General features: G+C 42.5%; 1 protein-coding gene across 1 annotated transcript in view; it reads right to left on the bottom strand.

Annotated features, from left to right (window-relative positions):
* The window catches only part of SHANK2 (SH3 and multiple ankyrin repeat domains 2), a 569,301-nt gene that overhangs the window by 219,000 nt on the left and 329,841 nt on the right, over positions 1–20,460 (bottom strand). The window contains exon 13 of the mRNA XM_065403513.1: positions 8,421–8,496. Within this exon, the coding sequence (XP_065259585.1) occupies positions 8,421–8,496 (76 nt within the window). The remainder of the gene's footprint in view (positions 1–8,420; positions 8,497–20,460) is intronic.

The following is a 20,460-nucleotide window of genomic DNA, read 5'->3' as shown; positions in this document are numbered from 1 at the left end:
ATGATAGAGTTGTGAAGCACCTGAGACAATTGCCAATCCCAGGAGCAAGAGAACTCTTACATGCAAAATTTCCAGGAGAAGCCGGATATAAAATTGGATCCAAATTTATATCCACGGAGTTAAAAACTATTACTAAAATCGTATTGCTCCTTATTAGAGCTATGTATTTTTACAGTTGCATATCTGACTTCACACTGAACATTCCTCAAACTATTGCTACAAAATGGGTGCAACAAGCAGGCAATATGATCCAACATGAGCAAGCCTGGTTTTCTTCCTCTGCCCAATTGCCAAGGTGAGACAAATTTATTATCCAGCCATAGCTCCAACTACTATAGTGATCAGCAAACTACTTCACAACCTTTTCCTGTGCCCACTGTACTGACATCTGGACTTTTTCCAATGAACACACAAGATCTTTATTCCCAGCACCACAAAGAACGAAATAGTAAAGGCAATGTCTGTTGGACTAACTACTTGGACATGCCTGTATAAATGTTCTAAAAAGTGTAATGGACCATGAATCTTTTTTCAAGTATAAATCCTGAAATCTGTAATAGGCCCTTCCAGCTGCCACTAACACTACCTTACATGCCAAACTGAGTGGCCAGTAGTCTCTGGGTGGCTCTTACTACAGTACTACTCTGGCTTCTGGCCTGGCCGTGGCAGGGCATTGGAGGGAAGAGGAGAACGGGAGGCAGGGCCTCATGGCAGGGGCAGTAGTAGTCTCTGAGCAGCAGTCTCAGCTGCCTCAAAGAAAATTTCTTTGCAATGAGGAAATACTCCTGTGCTAAATGAAAGGGGTGGGGTGGGGCGAGGCTCTCTTTTATGGACACCTAGCCAGCCAGTTAGCTATAAAATCCCTCTTAGTAGCTGTTCTCTACTTGCTTTACCTGTAAAGGATTAAAAGTCTCACTGCTATGCATAGGTAAAAGGAAGTGAGTGGGCATCTGACCAAAAGAGCCAATGAGAAGGCTAGAACTTTTTTAAATTGAGAAAAAAACTTCTCCTTTGTCTGTCTGTTGTTGCTCTCCCAGGGAGAAGGGCACAGGGCAGCAGTTATGTTGTAAGAAGCTTGGGACAGGTATGAAAACCCATCAGTATCATACCTAGAAACTACTCATTTGAAACCCCAGATACGCAAGTAGATCAAAAAATGTCTAGGAAGACACGACTAGACTTCTCTTATTTCTTTATGGCTTATGGAGTCCTCCGTGCTAACCCCAGGTGCTTTTTGTTTTGCTTGTAACCTTTAAGCTGGACCTCAAGAAAGCTATTTTTCATGCTTAATCCTTGTGGGGGTTTTTTTTTTTGCCCAAGTTCCCAGGTGTATTTTCTTTTTTTATTAATAAAATTTACCTTTTTAAAGAACAGAATTGGATTTTTGTGTCTTAAGAGGTTTGTGCACATGTTGTTTAATTAGCTGGTGGCAACAGCTGATTTCTCCCTCTCCCCCCCCCCATTTCTCAGCTCTTCCCTGGAGGGAGGTGAAAGGGCTTGAGGGTATCCCACAGGAAGGAATTCCCAAGTGCGCCTTCCTGGGTTATCAAAGGGGTTCTGCACTTGGGTGGTGGTAGCAGCATCTACCCATCCAAGGTCAGAGAGAAGCTGTAACCTTGGGAGTTTAATACAAGCCTAGAGTGGCCAGTATTAATTTTTTGAATCCTTGCAGGCCCCCACCTTCTGCACTCGAAGTGCCAGAGTGGGGAATCAGCCTTGACAACTCCGCTATCACACTCAGCTGTTAGCTTATACGGCTTAACTAGGTTGTGTAGTAGAAATATACAAAATTTTCATAAGGAAATCAGGGAAGAAGCTAAGCATCAGATGTTTGTGAGCCTTGAAGAGTCACTAGAGCAGGGACTGGAGCCCAGGTGCCCCCTCCCCCCCATCTCAGGTGCTGTGCTATAGAGTCATTCTCACTCTCTTTCTCCAACCCAATGACTATTCCATACAAAGCCTAACTGCTTCAACAGGAGAAGCTGAACCCCACATCAGAACACCTTATAGTCCAATGGTTAGGGCCTTGGGAGATGGGGACACCCGTGTCCAAGTCCTTGATCCAGCATGGGGATTTGATCCTAGGTATCCCCATTCCCAGGTGAGTCTCATAGACTCATAGACTCATAGACTTTAAGGTCAGAAGGGACCAATATGGTCATCTAGTCTGACCTCCCGCATGATGCAGGCCACAAAAGCTGACTCACCCACAACAGAATCTTCCAGCCTGCGACCCCTGCCCTATGCTGCGGAGGAAGGCGAAAAACCTCCAGGGCCTCTGCCAATCTACCCTGGAGGAAAATTCCTTCCCGACCCCAAATATGGCGATCAGCAGAACCCCGAGCATACAGGCAAGATTCTACAGCCGGACTCTCATTTTACCCGCGATGGCCCGTTAATGCCTATTTGACTAAAATCACATTATCCCATCAAACCATTCCCTCCATAAACTTATCAAGCCTAATCTTGAAGCCAGAGAGGTCCTTTGCCCCCACCGTTTCCCTCGGAAGGCTGTTCCAAAATTTTACCCCTCTGACGGTCAGAAACCTGGGGGGTTGAAAGGTCATGAGGAAGACACCACCACTTCTTCCTCCATTTGTGAGTCTCGACATTCATTTCCTTTGATTTCATTAAAAATAAACATTTTATTTGACCTAAACCAAGCTTTTCCAGCTTTTTTGATTTACTGAAAATTTTTAGTTTCTTTTTGGGTTGAACCAAATCTTACTTTGGATTTTTTGGATCTGCCAGAGAACCAAAAAATTCAGTTATTTGCACAGTCCTAGTTTTAAGGCCTATAGACAGTTTTCTTGATTTGTGGGGTGACCTGAGTTTTGACCAGAGTCATTTGCAGAAGGCCCAATATACCTTAAGGCCTTGCTTTAAGAATTAGGACTATAGATAGGTGCACAGATTGATTTATTTATTTTTATAGATACTGCGCACTTGGACTATACAAAACAAACATTCTACTGATAAGCCATGGCCTGATGTTTTTGTGGGCCGGGAGGGAGAAGGGGAAAGGACTCTTGAAATCTTCCATTAATTAAGAGAAAATATAAACCCTCTAAGGACTCCGTAGGGCAGAGAATGGGGGCTTTTATCAACTTGTATGTTGGGGGTCTGTCCCTTTTCATGTACTTTTCCTACTTTCAGCTTTAAGTTGCAGGTGTAATGGGCAGCAAATAAATAGAGCCTGAGACCATGAGGTTTCTTTGGTTTTGACAATGCACCTTAGCTATCTTGGATGTGATCCCCACCAATTTGTCCTATGCTGCCTTTGCCAATCCCGCTGCTGGGAGAGAGGGGGAAATTTTGCCTGTCAAAACACCTTGCTGAAACCTAGGGAGATGGAGGGACATGCTGAAACCTAACATCTGGGGACACGGCTGTTTATTCCTGCGTCTCCAGTGCCAGCTTCCACTGGATGAACCAATCTACACTCACCCACTTACCTCTGGTTGTAACAAAGCCTCTCTCCCCCCCGGCTTTTTCCTTCCATCTCCACCCTTTATTTGTTTGTGTTAAATTGAAGGAAATGGATTAAAACTAAATCACAACTTTGTGAGCGAACTGAAAATATTTGATTGCAGCCTATTTAAATGGCTTATGATAGCCATACTAACATTACTATTGTAATTTCTGAAGCCTATAGGGCTATGTCTACTCTGTAATTAAACACCTGCGGCTGGCCCATGTCAGCTGACTCTGACTCATGGGACTCGGGCTAAGGGATTGTTTAATTGCAGAGTAGATGCTTTGGCTCTGGCTGCAGCGCAAGCTCTGGGACCGTATGAGGGGGAAGGATCCCAGAGCTTGGGCTCCAGCTTGAGCCCAAGTGTCTACACAGCAATTAAACAGTGCCTTTGCCCGAGCCAACTGACAGGGGCCAGCCGTGGGAGTTTAATTGCAGCATAGACATACAAAATCAGATTTGTCTCTTAGGGTAAGTTGTTTTTCTTGTAGCACACACTTATACAAGTAAAAAGAGTTACACCATGTGTAGTCACTGAAAAGTTAGAGCTCAAGATCCTTGAAAGAGATCCCTCAGTCACTGTGGGGTGTAATGTAACATTAAAATAATCCCATAACCATGGTAATCCAAGCTTCTGCATCACTTAAACCTAAAATGCCAAGTGCTATGTATCACAGATACAGAATAAGGCACAAATGGTAGCATAACACTTCTGTTAGCCATCACTACAGCAGAGTGAGTGGGGTACACCTGCTTAACCTCACATGAAAAATCACTTGTCACATTTTGCAAATCATAATTTAGATAGATTTGGATTGGTAAACATGGTGACATGAATCAGCACATATCCCCCTCCTCTTATAAACTATGAATCTGTTATGGCATAATGGATACCTGACCTCTTCTTCACAGTTGAAAAGATGTTTAATGAATCACAAAAATGTGTGCTTTGCTAAACTTCACCTGTCTAAAATGAAAAATGGCACATGCAGTATGTTTGGTTCATATACATCAGCCTATTAATATGAATGTTTAAATCATGTACTAACTCTTTTGCTCAGTGTTTTTTGCTCTGGTTAAAAAAAAGGAGGGGGGACTTTTTCAGTAGAGTATTCAAGAAACTGAAAGGGACACACGTGAGAACCAAGTCACCTTTGAAAAAGAACTGAACCAGGAGTTAAATTAAAGTGCTTAGGATTCAATCCTGTCTTCCAAAACAACCTGATTATCTTATAAAAGCAACAACTTTAGTAAAGCAGCAATTACTTTGAAAATAACTAGTCATTGCACTATAGTCTTCCCTTACAGTGCCAGGATTCATGACAGAGAAAGTGATCAAAGCAAGGTGCAAATCTGGAAATGGCTCATTGGAAACAAGACGGCTGTCAACAGTACAGTACCCCAGAACTGTGTTAGTTTGACATCTCTCTTCCTTTCAGTTATTCTTTTCCCTGTGGGGCTCTCCTAACTTGGGGACTAAATCTATTGGGCCTAGGCAAAAAATGTCTACTGTATGGGCCAGTTTTTAATATGGGCTCCTTTTCTGCACCCACAGATTGTAGATGACATTGATGTCATTGTTTAGATCAGAGGTGGACAAACTATGGCCTGCAGGCCAGATCCAGCCTGCAAGCCATTTTAAGCCAGCCCACGAGCTCCCGCTGAGGAGCGGGGTCTGCGGCTTGCCCCGTTCCGGTGCTCCAGCTAGGGCACTAGGTCGGGGGCCGCACCACACGGCTCCCAGAAGCCATGGCACGGCCCTGCTCTGGTGCTCCAGCTGGGGCACAAGGTCGGGGGCCGTACCACATGGCTCCTGGAAGCCGCCACATGGCCCCGCTCTGGCTCCTATGCGCTCCAATGGGAGCCTGCGGATGGGGCAGCATGCAGAGCCACCTGGCCATGCCTCCACATAGGAGCCGGAGAAGGGACATGCCACTGCTTCCGGGAGCTGCTTGAGTTAAGCTCCGCTCAGAGCCTGCACCCCTGAGCCTCTCCCCACACCCAAACCCACTGCCCCAGCCCTGATCCCCCTCTCGCTCTCCAAACCCCTTGATCCCAGCCCGGAGCACCCTCCTGCACCCCAAACCTCTCATCCCCAGCCCCACCCCAGAGCCCACCCCCCCAGCCGGAACCTGCACCCCTCCCACTGCACCCCTGCCCCAGCCCTGATCCTCCTCTTGCTCTCCAAACCCCTCGATCCCAGCCCGGAGCTCCCTCCTACACCCCAAACTCCTCATCCCCAACCCTACCCCAGAGCCCTCACCCTTTCCCGCACCCCAACCCCAATTTTGTGAGCATTCATGGCCCACCATACAATTTCTATTCCCAGATGTGGCCCTCATGCCAAAAAGTTTTCCCACCCATGTTTAGATGTACAGCTACCTGAATTTGCAACCACAGTCAGCTGCTTAAGCATCTAGTTGTGCTTAGTGTTGCAGGTTCAAGGAAATGAGGTCTATTGAGGACCTATTTAAATCAGACCCTATATCCACTCCATTTTGCAGAACAGAATAAGTAATGGAGTAACTGCTCTGCTAGGTGCATGAGCTAAAAAAAAAAAAAAAGAGTTTTGCCTTTCTTGATGTTGTTCCATACAATATGCAAAAACTAGTTTCTTGCATACAGGTGAAATTAACACACCTTATTCTTCAAACTGATCACTTCATTCACAAGTTAATTCATTTTAAATAAATTAATGGCACAGTATTTCTACATAATGCATTTTTAGTTTAATATAAAGAAAGTGTGTTTATTTCATATATGTTAAGTGGATTCTTCAGTGTCTGTTGATAAGGCTTATTATAGTTCCCCCTACTTTTCTCCTATTAGCTCAGGCTCCATTTTTACAGCCCGGTAGTCATTACTACTCCTAATGGGTCCAGTTTGATAACCTAGTAACTGGAGGAGAAAAAAAACTAATCATTTTTCTTCCATACTTTAGCTAGCCTGGAAGAGCCCAGGGAAAACTTTGCTGTCTCCCTTCTCCTCCTAACGTACTGCATTGTGAAGCCAGTGAAGTGATCTACATGAGAAATGCTCTAGTATTTAATTCCTAATCGAGGGTAACGTGATGACCCTTTCCTTCAATTCTCTCACCATGTTTATTAAACCAATTGAACAAGGAAAACTTTTCCTCCACTTCTTCCTCAAATTAAGTTCTGTTCACCCACAGAAGTGTTATACTGATAGTTATTTTCAACAAATAGGACCAAATTTTATGTTGGCATAACTCCACTGAAATCAGCACAGTTATGCCAACAAAGAATGTGGCTCATTATTTAATGACAAACTTGGTTTGTCAAGAACTTAGTTCTATAGAATCTTTCCTTTTGACAAAACAAGCATTCAGGAACTCTGAGAAAACATGCTTGAGAAAACTATAGCTCTTAGTTTTACCAGAACAGCTCCATCCCTTATAGATGAAATAGCCCCATCACTAGAGATTTACAGAGTAATAAAGGACCACTGAATCTTTAAACAAATCTGTTATTATTGGGCACTTAACTAAACATTTAAATATTTAGCATCTCATACTGCATCAAGGCAGTTGTAGTTTTATGTAGTCCAGTGTACAGACTATGGAAGTCTACCTAGTATACTTTAGCCTGTGCATTTTTACATCCATGAAGGTGCAGTCCTGATTCCTGTAAAAAGCCCCAGTAATGGGCCTGATCACAAAGAAGCTATGTGAAGGCCCTAAATATGTTCCTCTCCAGCTAAGTCAGAGTATCAAGGGTGCTGCTCTGTGACCTGCCACACACTGGCTATAGTAGACTGCAGCAGCAACATGCAGGGAGAGGTAAAAGTGGTCAATCCACATAATTGCATGTCCACCAGGGATGTCACCAAAGCATTCTTCTGTGTTCTGCATGATAAAGCCCTTCCAAAGTAGAACTTAATACTCAGGGGCTGCAGATGCTTACACTCATGTGCAGTGGAATACCACTAGTCCCACTGCCTTTTCAGCAGCACATGCCTGCTGAGGGAGAACAGGATAGGATCCTGGTGAATGGAAGTCTTAAAACAAACAAAAACAAAAACACCTCACCACCAGTCACTTAACTAGCTTCATCAGGAATTGCAAAATTATCCACTAACCTTCAGGACAAGGATGCTAAGAAAGTTGGGTGTCATCTTATGTTGCTAGCAAATATTTTTTAAATACTTGCCGCATGAAGTTGTGTCTTCATTAAATTACAGCATTTCAGAACTTATGAATACACTGGTTTAGGCAGTGCATATTTCTTTAAAAAATAATCCTAATTAGATAGTCAGGACAGGAGAGTGGAGAGCCATCATACCAGGGAAAAATTAAACATTTTCAATATGCCACCATTATTTTCCCAACACTATGGTAAAAGAGAAGATTGAGTTTCTGTGCTGCAAGATCACCCTCCCTGCCAGAAGTTGGTCATGCTCATGGTGTGTGTGGGAGGGGAAACCCTGTTTAAACAAACACAGATACTCATCAGAAACAGCAAGTAAAAAAAATCCCACAATTTACATCTAAACTGATTTCTACTCAATGTTGCGTCAGATGGAGAAACACCCCTTAAAACAACTAAATATGAGAACCTATTTCATGGCCCTCTTGCCAGGGTTTGTGATCCTGTAACCAGATACTGTTCCATTTACACTACAAAGATCATCATCAAAGGCTCAATTCTGCAAAGCACAGAGTATCTTGAACTCCTACCGATTTCAGTGGCAGTTGGGAACACTTGGCACCTAATGGAATAGGGCCTTAATTACCTCCCTCTTTAGAGAGACTGCAGCACTAAAGTAGATTGAGTTGCTCTGGCTGAGTTTTGAAGACCCAATTCCTACCTGAATTATGTGTTGATATAATCCTACACTTACAAAAGATGTAAAGAAATTAGTTTTTTTAAGCATAAAACAAACTTCTGTAATCTGAATATTACAAGCTAAAAGGAAGACATCTTACCTTAAAGCATCAAAGCTGTCATATGATCCAACTGTGTAGTGTCTAAACAATTTCTTTGTTCTATCCGTTCGAGTTTCTGCGTAAAGATGGAAGATACAAAACTTTTAATAATACTTCTATACTTACAGAATGAAAAATAACCTAGTGCTCTTTTTATTTGTAATTTGAAAAACAGATATTATTTTCTCTGTTTTATATTAATACAAACCACTGGGAGTACCTCAAAGTATGGTCTCAAGTGCTTCAGGTGAGAAAAATGTTAATTTTGCAATTGATAAAATATAGATATTCCACATCACTCACACACACTAAGTACAAGATTAGCAGTAATTTTTCTTCGAGTGCATCACTTACAAGAAATTTTCCTTACTCAGAAAGATCAGAGTATCAGATGTTGCAAGTTACTTGACAAAGCTGTCCACATCGTCATCTGTAAACTCCTGACAACCAATCTTAATCTGATTTTTCCCCTAGATTGGACTAAAAATAGCAACCCCCTTTTTAGTAATAATAAAGGAGGAGAAGAAGGAGAAGGAGAAGAATGCAAAATAGTAATTTTGGACTTTGGGACCACAATCAAAGCCATTTGAATAATTCATAACTATCAGTAAGAAAATGGGGGCAGAAGAAAAGATGTGTATGCTCTCATCCATCATTGCTAAGCAAATCACACAAGGAAACAACATCATCAGTGTGGAATTTGTACCCCCTTTACATCTATAAAAGGGATAACACTGTTGGAATATAAAAGGACTTAAAAGGGATGAAGCATAGCAATATAACTGCCAAAAAGCCATTTGAAAAGTCAGCCATGTTACAACTTGGGAGACACTTTTGTGAAAAATATATAAAACCTACAGACGGGGTGGCAGCATCAAACTCATCTTCAGGACCACAAACTCTTTTTTCAAATAAATCCCCCTTTCACTTTTCCAAACCCTATTATCACATTAACATTGGTTTAATGTTGATAAAAGTTTAAGTAAAGATTTAAATTTAGCATCACATATACAAAATAATGTGTAGTTATTCTCTGAAGATGTACAGCAAAACCTATCAATAAAAAGGAGATTTTTTAAGTACATCAGGAACATCCTAACAATGGTATTGGTCCATTACTAGATGGAAATAGTAGAATTATCAATAATAATGCAGAAAAGATAAATGTTCAATAAATATTTCTGTTCCGTATTTGGGAAAAAGGTGAAATAGTCATATCATATGATACCACTTTCTCCATTCCACTAGTATCTCAGGGGGATACTATACAGCAGCTCCTAAAGTCAGACATTTTAAAAAAATCAGCAGGTCTGGATATCTTGCACTCCAGGGCTCGTAAAGGGCTGGCTTAGAAACTTGCTGGACCATTAATGTTGATGTTCAAAAAAATCTCGGGGCACTGCAGAAGTTCCAAAAGTCTGGGGGGAAAAAGCTAATGTTGCGTCAATATTTAAAAAGAGTAAATGGGATGACCAGGGTAATTATAGGCCTGTCATCGATCCTGGGCAAGATAATGGAGTGGCTCATAAAAGACTCAGTTCATAAAGAATGAAAGGAGGGTAATAATAATTAATGCCAATCAACATGAGTTTATGGAAAATAGATCCTGTCAACCTAATTTGATACCTTTTATGAGATTACACGTTTGATAAAAGTAATAGTGTTGATGTAATATAATTAAACTTCTGTAAGGCATTTGACTTGGTACCACACAACATTTTGATTAAAAAACTTGAATATAAAATTAACATGGCACACATTAAATGGATTAAAAACTGGCTAAATTATAGCTCTTCAATATAATTGTAAATGGAGAATCAAGTGGGTGTGTTTCTAGTTAGGCCCTGGAGGGATCGATTCTTGGCTATTTAACATTTTTATCTATGACCTGGAAGGAAACAAAACCATCACTAATAAAGTTTGCAGATGACAAAAATTGATGGAGTGGCACAAATAAAGAGGACGGGTCACCGATATAGAGGGATCTGGATCACTTGGTAAGCTGGGCTCAAGCAAATATGTATTTTCATATGGCTAAATGTATACACCTAGGAACAAAGAATGTAGGCCATACTTACAGGATGGGGGACTCCATCCTGGGAAGCAGTGACTCTGAAAAAGGTTTGGGAATTGTGGTGGATGATCCAGCTGAACACAAGCTCCTAGCGTGACACTGTGGCCAAAAGTGCTATGTGGGGATGTAAAGTTCCATGAGAGGGTAAGGGTCACGATGGGACACTTGCCTGGCAATAAATCATGGCCTTATGTAAGGCCCCCTGGTGGTTACATAAGATGAGGCCTTATGTAAGGCCCCCTGGTGGTTATATAAGATGAGGCCTTATGTAAGGAACAATTGAACCAATCGGTGTGGGGCTATACATGTGATAAACACATGATTCTCCTTCTCGTCCAATCAGTAGATGTGTAATTATAGCCTAATTGTGTTCTGTAACGTTAAGAAAGACTATAAAAGAAAGCTTGTAATAAACAGAGTTTGAGTCAGCTTGAGTCAGCTTGCAACCACATTGGTCGTGTGCTTTATCCTCCCCGTATTGGGACCCCACAGTGCTAATGCCATCCTTGGATGCGTAAACAGGGGAATCTTGAGTAGGAGTAGAGAGATCATTTTACCTCAGCGTTTGGGACTGTTGTGACTACTGCTTGAATACTGTGCCCAAAAGAGCCACAAGAATGATTAAGGGATTAAAAAACATGCCTTATAGTGATAAGCCAAATAGACTGAGCTCTGAGTCTAACGAAGAGATGGTCAAGGGATGATTTAATTAGAGTCTATAAGTACCTACATGGGGAACAAACATTTAGTAATAAGTTCTTCAATATACCACGATCCAATGGCTAGAAGTTGAAGTTAGACAAATTTGGACTGGAAATAAGGCATACATTTTTTAAACAGAGAGGTTAATTAACCATTGGAATAAATTTACCAAGGGTCGTGACTGATTCTACATCACTGACAATTTTTAAATCAAGATAAGAGGTTTTTCTAAAAAGATACGATATAGCAATTATTTTGTGCAAGTTCTCTGGCCTGTGTTATACAGGAGATCAGACTAGATAATTAAAATAATCCCTTCCGACCTTGGAATCTATCACCATTTTGGGGTCTGAAATCACGTGTGATCAAAAGGAAATCTCATAGCTTAAAGTTCTAAATCAGGGATCCTGCAAAAGTATCAACAAGCCACACCTGCAGAAGAGCTGCAGCAATCCCTAGTGCCTCCACCGGTTAGTTTCTTTCTAACTGAATGAAAGTCATAAAATATTCAAAAACTACCAAAATATGTAATTAAGAGGTTAGGAAACTCATCTTTGTGGAGAGGATATTGGGTAAGTGTTTATCTGTTGCCATACTTATTTTCAGAAAGAACAAAAATATCTGTATGTAGTTAATTTTTGTTCTCCAAAATGTCCACAACTCTTGGAAACTACATAACTTCCAAGGAGATCTCTAAAATAAAACAAAATTTTCAATGATCTAGAGAATGGGACAGCCTATTCTCCAGCCTTGTGCAGAACAATGGTAGCTGTTTTCTAAGCAATGAGAGATTTATTTATTTTTATGGGCTCCGCTCAAGAGGGCTAGGTCATTTACTCCTGCATACAAGGGCCACTGTGATAGTCCACAGCCAATCAGCATAACCTACTAAAAAATCATGTCATGGAATAATTGTCAGGATGACATTTTGAGATATCAGGTTTGTCATAACTATAAAGGGAAGGGTAACAGCTCTCCTGTGTACAGTACTAAAATCCCTCCTGGCCAGAGACTCCAAAATCCTTTTACCTGTAAAGGGTTAAGAAGCTCGGGTAACCTGGCTGACACCTGACCCAAAGGACCAATAAGGGGACAAGATACTTTCAAATCTTGGGGGGGGGGGGGAAAGGCTTGTGTGTGTGCTCTTTGTTTTAAGGGGTTGTTCGCTCTTGGGACTGAGAGGGACCAGACATCAATCCAGGTTCTCCCCATCTTTCTAAACAAGTCTCTCATATTTCAAACTTGTAAGTAAAAAGCCAGGCAAGGCGTGTTAGTTTTACTTTGTTTTCTCAACTTGTAAATGTACCTTTTACTAGAGTGTTTATCTTTGTTTACTGTACTTTGAACCTAAGACAGAGGGGGGTCCTCTGAGCTCTTTAAGTTTGATTACCCTGTAAAGTTATTTTCCATACTGATTTTACAGAGATGATTTTTACCTTTTTCTTTAATTAAAAGCCTTCTTTTTAAGAACCTGATTGATTTCTCCTTGTTTTAAGATCCAAGGGGGTTTGGATCTGTATTCACCAGGAGTTGGTGAAAGGAAGGAGGGGGGAAGGGTCAATTTCTCCTTGTTTAAGATCCAAGGAGTTTGGATCTGTATTCACCAGGAGTTGGTGAAAGGAAGGAGGGGGGAAGGGTCAATTTCTCCTTGTTTTAAGATCCAAGGGGGTTTGGATCTGTATTCACCAGGAGTTGGTGAAAGGAAGGAGGGGGGAAGGGTCAATTTCTCCTTGTTTTAAGATCCAAGGGGGTTTGGATCTGTATTCACCAGGAGTTGGTGAAAGGAAGGAGGGGGGAAGGGTCAATTTCTCCTTGTTTTAAGATCCAAGGGGGTTTGGATCTGTATTCACCAGGAGTTGGTGAAAGGAAGGAGGGGGGAAGGGTCAATTTCTCCTTGTTTAAGATCCAAGGAGTTTGGATCTGTATTCACCAGGAGTTGGTGAAAGGAAGGAGGGGGGAAGGGTCAATTTCTCCTTGTTTTAAGATCCAAGGGGGTTTGGATCTGTATTCACCAGGAGTTGGTGAAAGGAAGGAGGGGGGAAGGGTCAATTTCTCCTTGTTTTAAAGATCCAAGGGGGTTTGGATCTGTATTCACCAGGAGTTGGTGAAAGGAAGGAGGGGGGAAGGGTCAATTTCTCCTTGTTTAAGATCCAAGGAGTTTGGATCTGTATTCACCAGGAGTTGGTGAAAGGAAGGAGGGGGGAAGGGTCAATTTCTCCTTGTTTTAAGATCCAAGGGGGTTTGGATCTGTATTCACCAGGAGTTGGTGAAAGGAAGGAGGGGGGAAGGGTCAATTTCTCCTTGTTTTAAAGATCCAAGGGGGTTTGGATCTGTATTCACCAGGAGTTGGTGAAAGGAAGGAGGGGGGAAGGGTCAATTTCTCCTTGTTTAAGATCCAAGGAGTTTGGATCTGTATTCACCAGGGAATTGGTGAGAGGTTTCTAAAAGCTTCCCAGGGTAGGGAATGGTGGCAGCGGACCAGAACTAAGCTGGTAGTTAAGCTTAGAAGTCCTCATGCAGGCCCCTACATTTGTACCCTAAAGTTCAAAGTGGGGATACAGCCTTGACAAGGTTACAGAGCAACTTTAGAGTATTCAGCATGGTTATTATCCCCAGAGTACGTTGGATTAGTTGCCAATTCCAAATAAGCCAAATATCTTGGACATGAAACACTTTTGGGTGATTTCCAGTCATTACAGTTTGGTTTGGAAAAAACCCTCAGGTTTCCCTAAAGTTGTCCCTAAAACTACCACCACATTACAGTGACTTGATAATCTGTCACCCAAATTCAATACAAGAGTTTCTGTATAACTTGAGACCACCAAGTCCTCCGTGCTCACTAAGGTTGATTCATACAGCCCATAGTCCTGCAAGTTAACTAGTAGATGATGTTTCCTTTTCAGAAAAGATTGTCCTTGATATTTGTGATCATTTATTGTACTTAGACCTGAGAAGACACTTTAGTCAGGTTTTATTTCTGTACCATATTAAAAGTAGTCAAGGGCTAAACTTTGACCAAGGACTGTCAGCACTAATGCAGAAACTCCAGTTCCTGAGAGCACTTACTAGGTGGATTAAGCTTTGATTTAAAAAATGCTTTTCAAAGTCAAACTATCCTAAAAGTTAAAAACAATTAAACCTATACACAGCTGCCTCTGCATTTTGAAATTTATCACACTTTTAAAAACAGAAAAAGGGGTGAAATAGATTATGTGGACCAGTTCACAAGATATGTATGAAAAGTAGGCCATAAAGAGATAAGAAAAGTTTCATATAAACAGATGGCCAGATTGTTCCCTTCACCTGGAATGGTGACAGAGGAGAAAATCTCCATGGCTCTACAGTTCCCCAAATTGTTTTGTTGGGGCCTGGTGTTTGTCTCCTCCCATGTCAACATGAGTTGGTGGTTCACCAGACAACTCATAGATCTTACCAAAGCTATATGTATCACCCTCATTCTAATGGTCCTTTTACCTGCCTCTGAAACTAGAACCCAGAGTGTAAAGAAGGCCTCACTGAAGAGTGAGAGCAAGCTACTATATTAACTTTTCAGTGGGATTCACCACTGGTTCCTGTGTGTGAGAGGAGCATGCAAGTAGTACACTTCAGGCTCAACCATGGCCCAGAAAGCTAGCTGAATGGTCTGGGGATGGAGATAGGGAGGAGAATCCTTGAGGAAGATACACTCCCCTTTCACAGAGGAAAAGCTGTGAGTTTAGCCTACAAAATAAACTGCCCAAAGCTATAAGGCTGGATTTGAAGTAGCTACATAATATTCAAGTGTATTGGTAATAAGCTACAGGTGTGTACCATCTGAACAAGAGAAGACACTATTGTAAGGGATGTAATGTATATGTATTATGCATTTGCCCCCAGGTGTACTTGTTAGCTTATGTAGTTGATGACCTGCAGTAACCTTGAAGACTTCCCCAAAGAACAACTTTGAAGTGACCCACATATATCATGGCCTAGATACCAATGAGCAGATTTCTTTTGGAAACTGTACTGAATAACACAGAAAACCCTAATTATATCAAAAGGTAGGTGAGACTTCATGTGAAATCTATCCTTAGATCCCATTTACAATGTGTCATGGGCTGTTTCAGAAGCCAATTTGAGAGAGAATGAAAATCTGAAAACAGGACAAAACAGAAAATTTCAGCGCTCTCAATACTGTTAGTTGAGTCTATTAAGGAGCCAGATGCTGCTGCAGGAAGCTATTTTCTACAGCATGATATTGCGGTTCTATCAACATATTCAAAGCAGATGGGAGGAAAGGCGAAATGCAGTAAGACAAATGACATTGTTCAGCTACTCCAATATGTGCGAACCAGCAGTCTATTGTTTTCATTTTTGTGCTTTCCAATAGCGTATTCACAAGGAACACTGGATTCCTAGGGGAAATACTTAGACTTACTGGTCTCCCATCCCAGAGTCCAGACACATGTTATGGACAAGGTGAACTAAATTTCCTGGGTGGATACGTCAGCCGCAAAGTTCTGTGGCATCCCCTCTCCCCCTTACATATATCCATGTTCACAATCCAGTCTACCCTATTAGCCGGTATCAACAAAATAACAATCCACAAAGAGAGAAGAGTTAGGAAGCAGTCACCACAATAAATTGGAGGCCACAAAAAACATAGCTTCCTCTCTCTTCCCTACATTAATCAAAAGGGAGCCAAAAAACCTATAAGTAGTTGCACAACAAACAATTGTTCTGGATTCAGGCCAGAATTTGGGGCAGAAATGGATTTAGTGGCACTGATGGATTACCCCCTGCTGTCAATGGATGGAAGGCAGACATCCATTCTCATCCTCATGTACCTCTCTGAAGCATTAAACACCACCAATCACGAAATACTGCTGTCTACCTGGGAGGTGTTGCAGGAGTCCAGTGAACATGCTAAAATGATTCAAATCCTTCCTGGTGGGATGAGTCAAAGGGAAGGGAAGAGATGGGATAGGAATTTAGACCCTTCAGTTGTAGAATCCCACAAGGATCAGTTCTCACCAATCCTACTTAACAACTATATGCAGGTGTAACCCACACCTTCTGGGTGTGATGTTCTGTCCATCTAGTGGCACAGAGACCACTTACAGATTAATGAGTCTGCTTTACAGCCTTAGCTAATGGCCATATGGCTTTTAGCTCATGCAGTAGAGGCTCATGCACTAGGCTCCAGAGACCCCAGGTTCAATCGTGTCCGCTGACAACCGGGGTCTGTTGGCATTACAAGTGGGGGCTCATCCAGGATTTCAACTGGAGGGCAGAATGCGCTTCCTCAGCTAGGGGAAGTATGTAACCCACACACCTTCTGGGTGTGGTCTTCTGTCCCATCTAGTGGCACCAAGACCTCTTGGAGAGAGGGAGATTAATGAGTCTGCTCTACAGCCTTAGCTAACGGCCATATGGCTTTTAGCTCATGCAGTAGAGGCTCATGCATTAAGCTCCAGAAATCACAGGTTCAATCCCACCTGCCGACAACCGGGGTCTGTCGGTGTTACACGGGCTCTAGGAGAACCACTAAGATGACAAGGAGTCAAGAGTGAGCAATATCCAGAGGACACACAGTTCCACTTATCCTTCACTACATAAGACTATACTACCATAACCAAGATAGCCCTGTGCTCAGATGAGATCAGCTCATGGATGAACAGCAGCTGGTTCAAGCGGAATCTCAGCGATACAGAAATTATGTTGGTAAACAGAGGAAAGTAAAAAGGTTGTCTAAAGCTCCAGCATAAGGACAGTGGTCGACAACTCCATTCTTCAGGCACATTGGAAACGTCCACTGCAAGAGTAAAAGCTCATCTGTGCAGGACGCAGAGCTTTCTTGGGGGCTGGTCCCAGTCTGTGGAGCAAACTTCCACAAGAACAAAGAACCATCTAAAGCCTCCTCACCTTCCAGTGCAAGGTGCACTTCATCGATTGTTCTTTCTCTAATACAAGTACTCAGCAGTATATACATATAAACAATAGAAACCAAATCACAACACTGCACACATTCTTCACCTTGGGAACGACATGAGAGAAAGAACAAAAAACAAAACACACACACGACAGATGTTATTCATGTCTTTTAATGCACTTCCGGAAGGCGCTCAGATAGTATGGTGATAAGGGCAGTATAATAGTCTGTATAGAATAAAATAATGTGACAAATTTATCCCTAGTCTATTGTCCATTGAAGCCCATAGAGTTGCACCAAGAATGAGATAGTCATAATACGGGATAGATGTGGTACAAACTTAGATTAATTTAGCCCATATTTAGTAAAGGGGAGATTTTACTGCTGAAGACAGATACCCATGGTACACTGCAGTATAAAGTCAAATGACAGTGTGATGTCACTATCATACAGGTTCAAAGAAATGAAGGTATTCATTGTGACAATGTGTGGACTGAGAATTTTGGCCCACTTCACACCCAATGAGAGGCAGCTGGGGAATACATGGATGTGGTTTCCACATGGATCTCCCACTATGCTAGCCTGATCATTGGGACAGAAGATTTCCTCCATAGCTGTCTCCCTACCCACCTCCATATTATGAAGATGCAGTCCTATTACTCACAGCAATGTTTGCCTAGGGAGCAAAGAATGATCTTATCCCTTAACTGGGATGTCCCTATGACACAGAGAGCAGCCAATGCCAGCCAAACTGGTCCTATTACAGTATTATATTTTTAATAGATTTCTACATTTTATATGGTTTTGGAGTATAAATAAAAAATAGTGAAAAAAACATGCAGCAATTCCCTTTCTTTTCTTCCCCCTTCTCCTGTTAGCAGGGCATTTCAACAGCTGTGTGTTGGTTACCTAGGAAACTGCTGTGGGTTGATCTTTGATTGGATATATTGTCAGACTGCTTGCCAGAGTTGTGGGCAGAGTTTAGAGTGGCAGACATATGCATGTGATGCATAAAGAAAGTAAATACTAGGCAACTTCATTTCTTTCTTGAGAGAGAGAGTTTTTAGGACTTTGGTTGTATGCTAACAAGCTAATTTATAGGAGGAGGAAATAGCTCTGCATTCTGTATGGAAGGGTTTCTCAAATCCCATACCCAACAGGCTAACATAGCCATTCCAAATCACCACTCATGAGTGCTAATCCTTTGTTGCTTAGCTGGCCACAATAAATTCAATGGCTTAGTGCCACCCCATTATGCACATTTTCTCCCCTCATATTGGTATCTGGGATATTTTGTAGGTGATATATGTAATCACAGACACTCCATACTGTGGGCCAGGTTCTGGCCAGGTGCTGTTCATAGGTCTGTCAGAAAGTAAATAACTGGCAGAGATAGGGAACAAAGGCATCCACTGCCAGAATAAAGCCTCTTTGTGAAGAAGCCATTTACTGTCCCAAAAGGAAGGACAGTAGAGGGTGGTTCTTCAAAGTCAGGGGATGTGAACTGCATTGTTGTTGTTCCTAGTTCAACAATGGATCCCGAACAACATGCAGGGGGCAGGAACAATCTATGCGGGGAGCACAGGATCTGTTCAGATACCAGCCATAATTTGGATACTGATTTTGCAGCATGTACACATGTTCATTTTGGGTACCTTGCCTACTTAAACCAGAATTTACCCTATAGGCATATCACTCTTCATGGCACACAGTATTTTTTCAATTTCCCACAAAATATGTATGCATGCCTATCATTTTTTCCCCCGGCAGTAAGCATAAGAAACTGTTTTAGACCGAAAGGAAAAATGTTACCAAAATAGGTAGAATTCTGACTGAAGCAGTGTTACTGCTGCTAGAGTGTACCTGGTGTTAGGCCCCAAAACCGAAAAACATGCCTATCTCAGTCCTCGCTGTTGTTTCCCATGCATAAAGTTACACGTATACAGGATGTATAGAGGATATATGAAGAAGGCAAGGGAGTTGGGCGGATGCGCCCCGACCCTGGGAAAGAAATGTAAAGGATGGGAAGTTAAACAGATGTATCCTATTTACCCCTAGAAAGGAATCTAACAAACCCCCAGAAGAATAATCAATCTAGGGGGCCCCAACAGCTGTATCCCATCTACCCCTGGGAAGGAATTTAAAATTCCATAGGTTAGCAAAATGTATGCACGCTAAGTTGTTTGTTACTGTGTATAAAAAGGCTTGCTTTGTGCTTGTAAGGTGTGTTCCTCCCTCTGGCAATAGTCGAGGGAGACACCCACTCAGCTGACTGATCAATAAAAGACTTGAAGCCGTCTTCTAGACTCCCGTGCCTCCTTGGGGTAATTGGCCAGCTCCAGGGGGAAACGAGCTCATTTGGCTAACAATGGCGACTCCGCCGGGACTTCTCTCCCTGTAGAGGACACTGACCGGCGGCCGAGGGCGATTCCGAGGAGTGGCCACCTCGAGCTGTTGGTTTGCTCGGGCCTCGGGTCGTCACGATCGGTCGGGGCGGCTGTGTCCTCTCTAAAGAGAACTCCGAAGGACACGGCAGCGAGACGGCTTCAGAAGGAGGGGAAGTCTGACTGCCGGACGCGGCCACTTCGGGCGGTAAGTGCGTTTACCTCCTGGGTTAGAGGAATAACGCCCCCGAGGTGTGGGTTGGACGGTGGAAATCCCCTAGGCAGCCGGTATAAGGGAATGTATGTTAACATTGTTGTAGCATTATAGGTGTTTTTGTCATTGTGTTTTTGGGTTAAAGGGTAAGCAAATAACGGCTAATGAATAACGTCACTAACTCCACAAGTCCCTGGGCTATTCTTAACAATTATTGGGACCTGGAGCAGCCTCAGGGAGTACTCTTGTTTGTGGGAGGGGTAATCTTGTTTCTCCTCCTAATGGTGTGTTGGAAACCGAGACTGTAACTGATTAAGAGATCTGTGTGAAAGATGAATGAGTGCCGCTGCCAGGTCTGAGGCTTAAGCTGACTTCAGCCGCCCCAAGACTCCTGCGAGGGGAAACCCGGTGACCAGGATATCTTGATTGCAAGGGGGGTCAGCCGAACCTCGTGACCAAGCGGATATCTGAGATAGTACTAGATCCCTGCCCCTTTCCTCCCCCCTCTTGATACCTCTGTCTCGAGAAATACTAGGTAAAGCATAATGGGGTCCGGACAAAGCACCTTCTCCGGGACACCCCTGGGATGTATGCTGGATAACTGGAAGGCGTTTAGACGCCAGGCTGATTATGGAGTTGTATTATGTAAAGACAATCTTGTAAAATTCTGTACTCTTGAATGGACGACATTTGGGGTGGAGTGGCCCAGGGGAGGGACACTTAAATCAGAAATCGTACAAGCAGTACATAGCATT

Source organism: Emys orbicularis, chromosome 4 (assembly GCF_028017835.1).
Source record: "Emys orbicularis isolate rEmyOrb1 chromosome 4, rEmyOrb1.hap1, whole genome shotgun sequence".
NCBI classification, from domain to species: domain Eukaryota; kingdom Metazoa; phylum Chordata; order Testudines; family Emydidae; genus Emys; species Emys orbicularis.
Note: the sequence above shows the minus strand (reverse complement) of the source record. Positions and strands in the feature narration are given on the sequence as shown.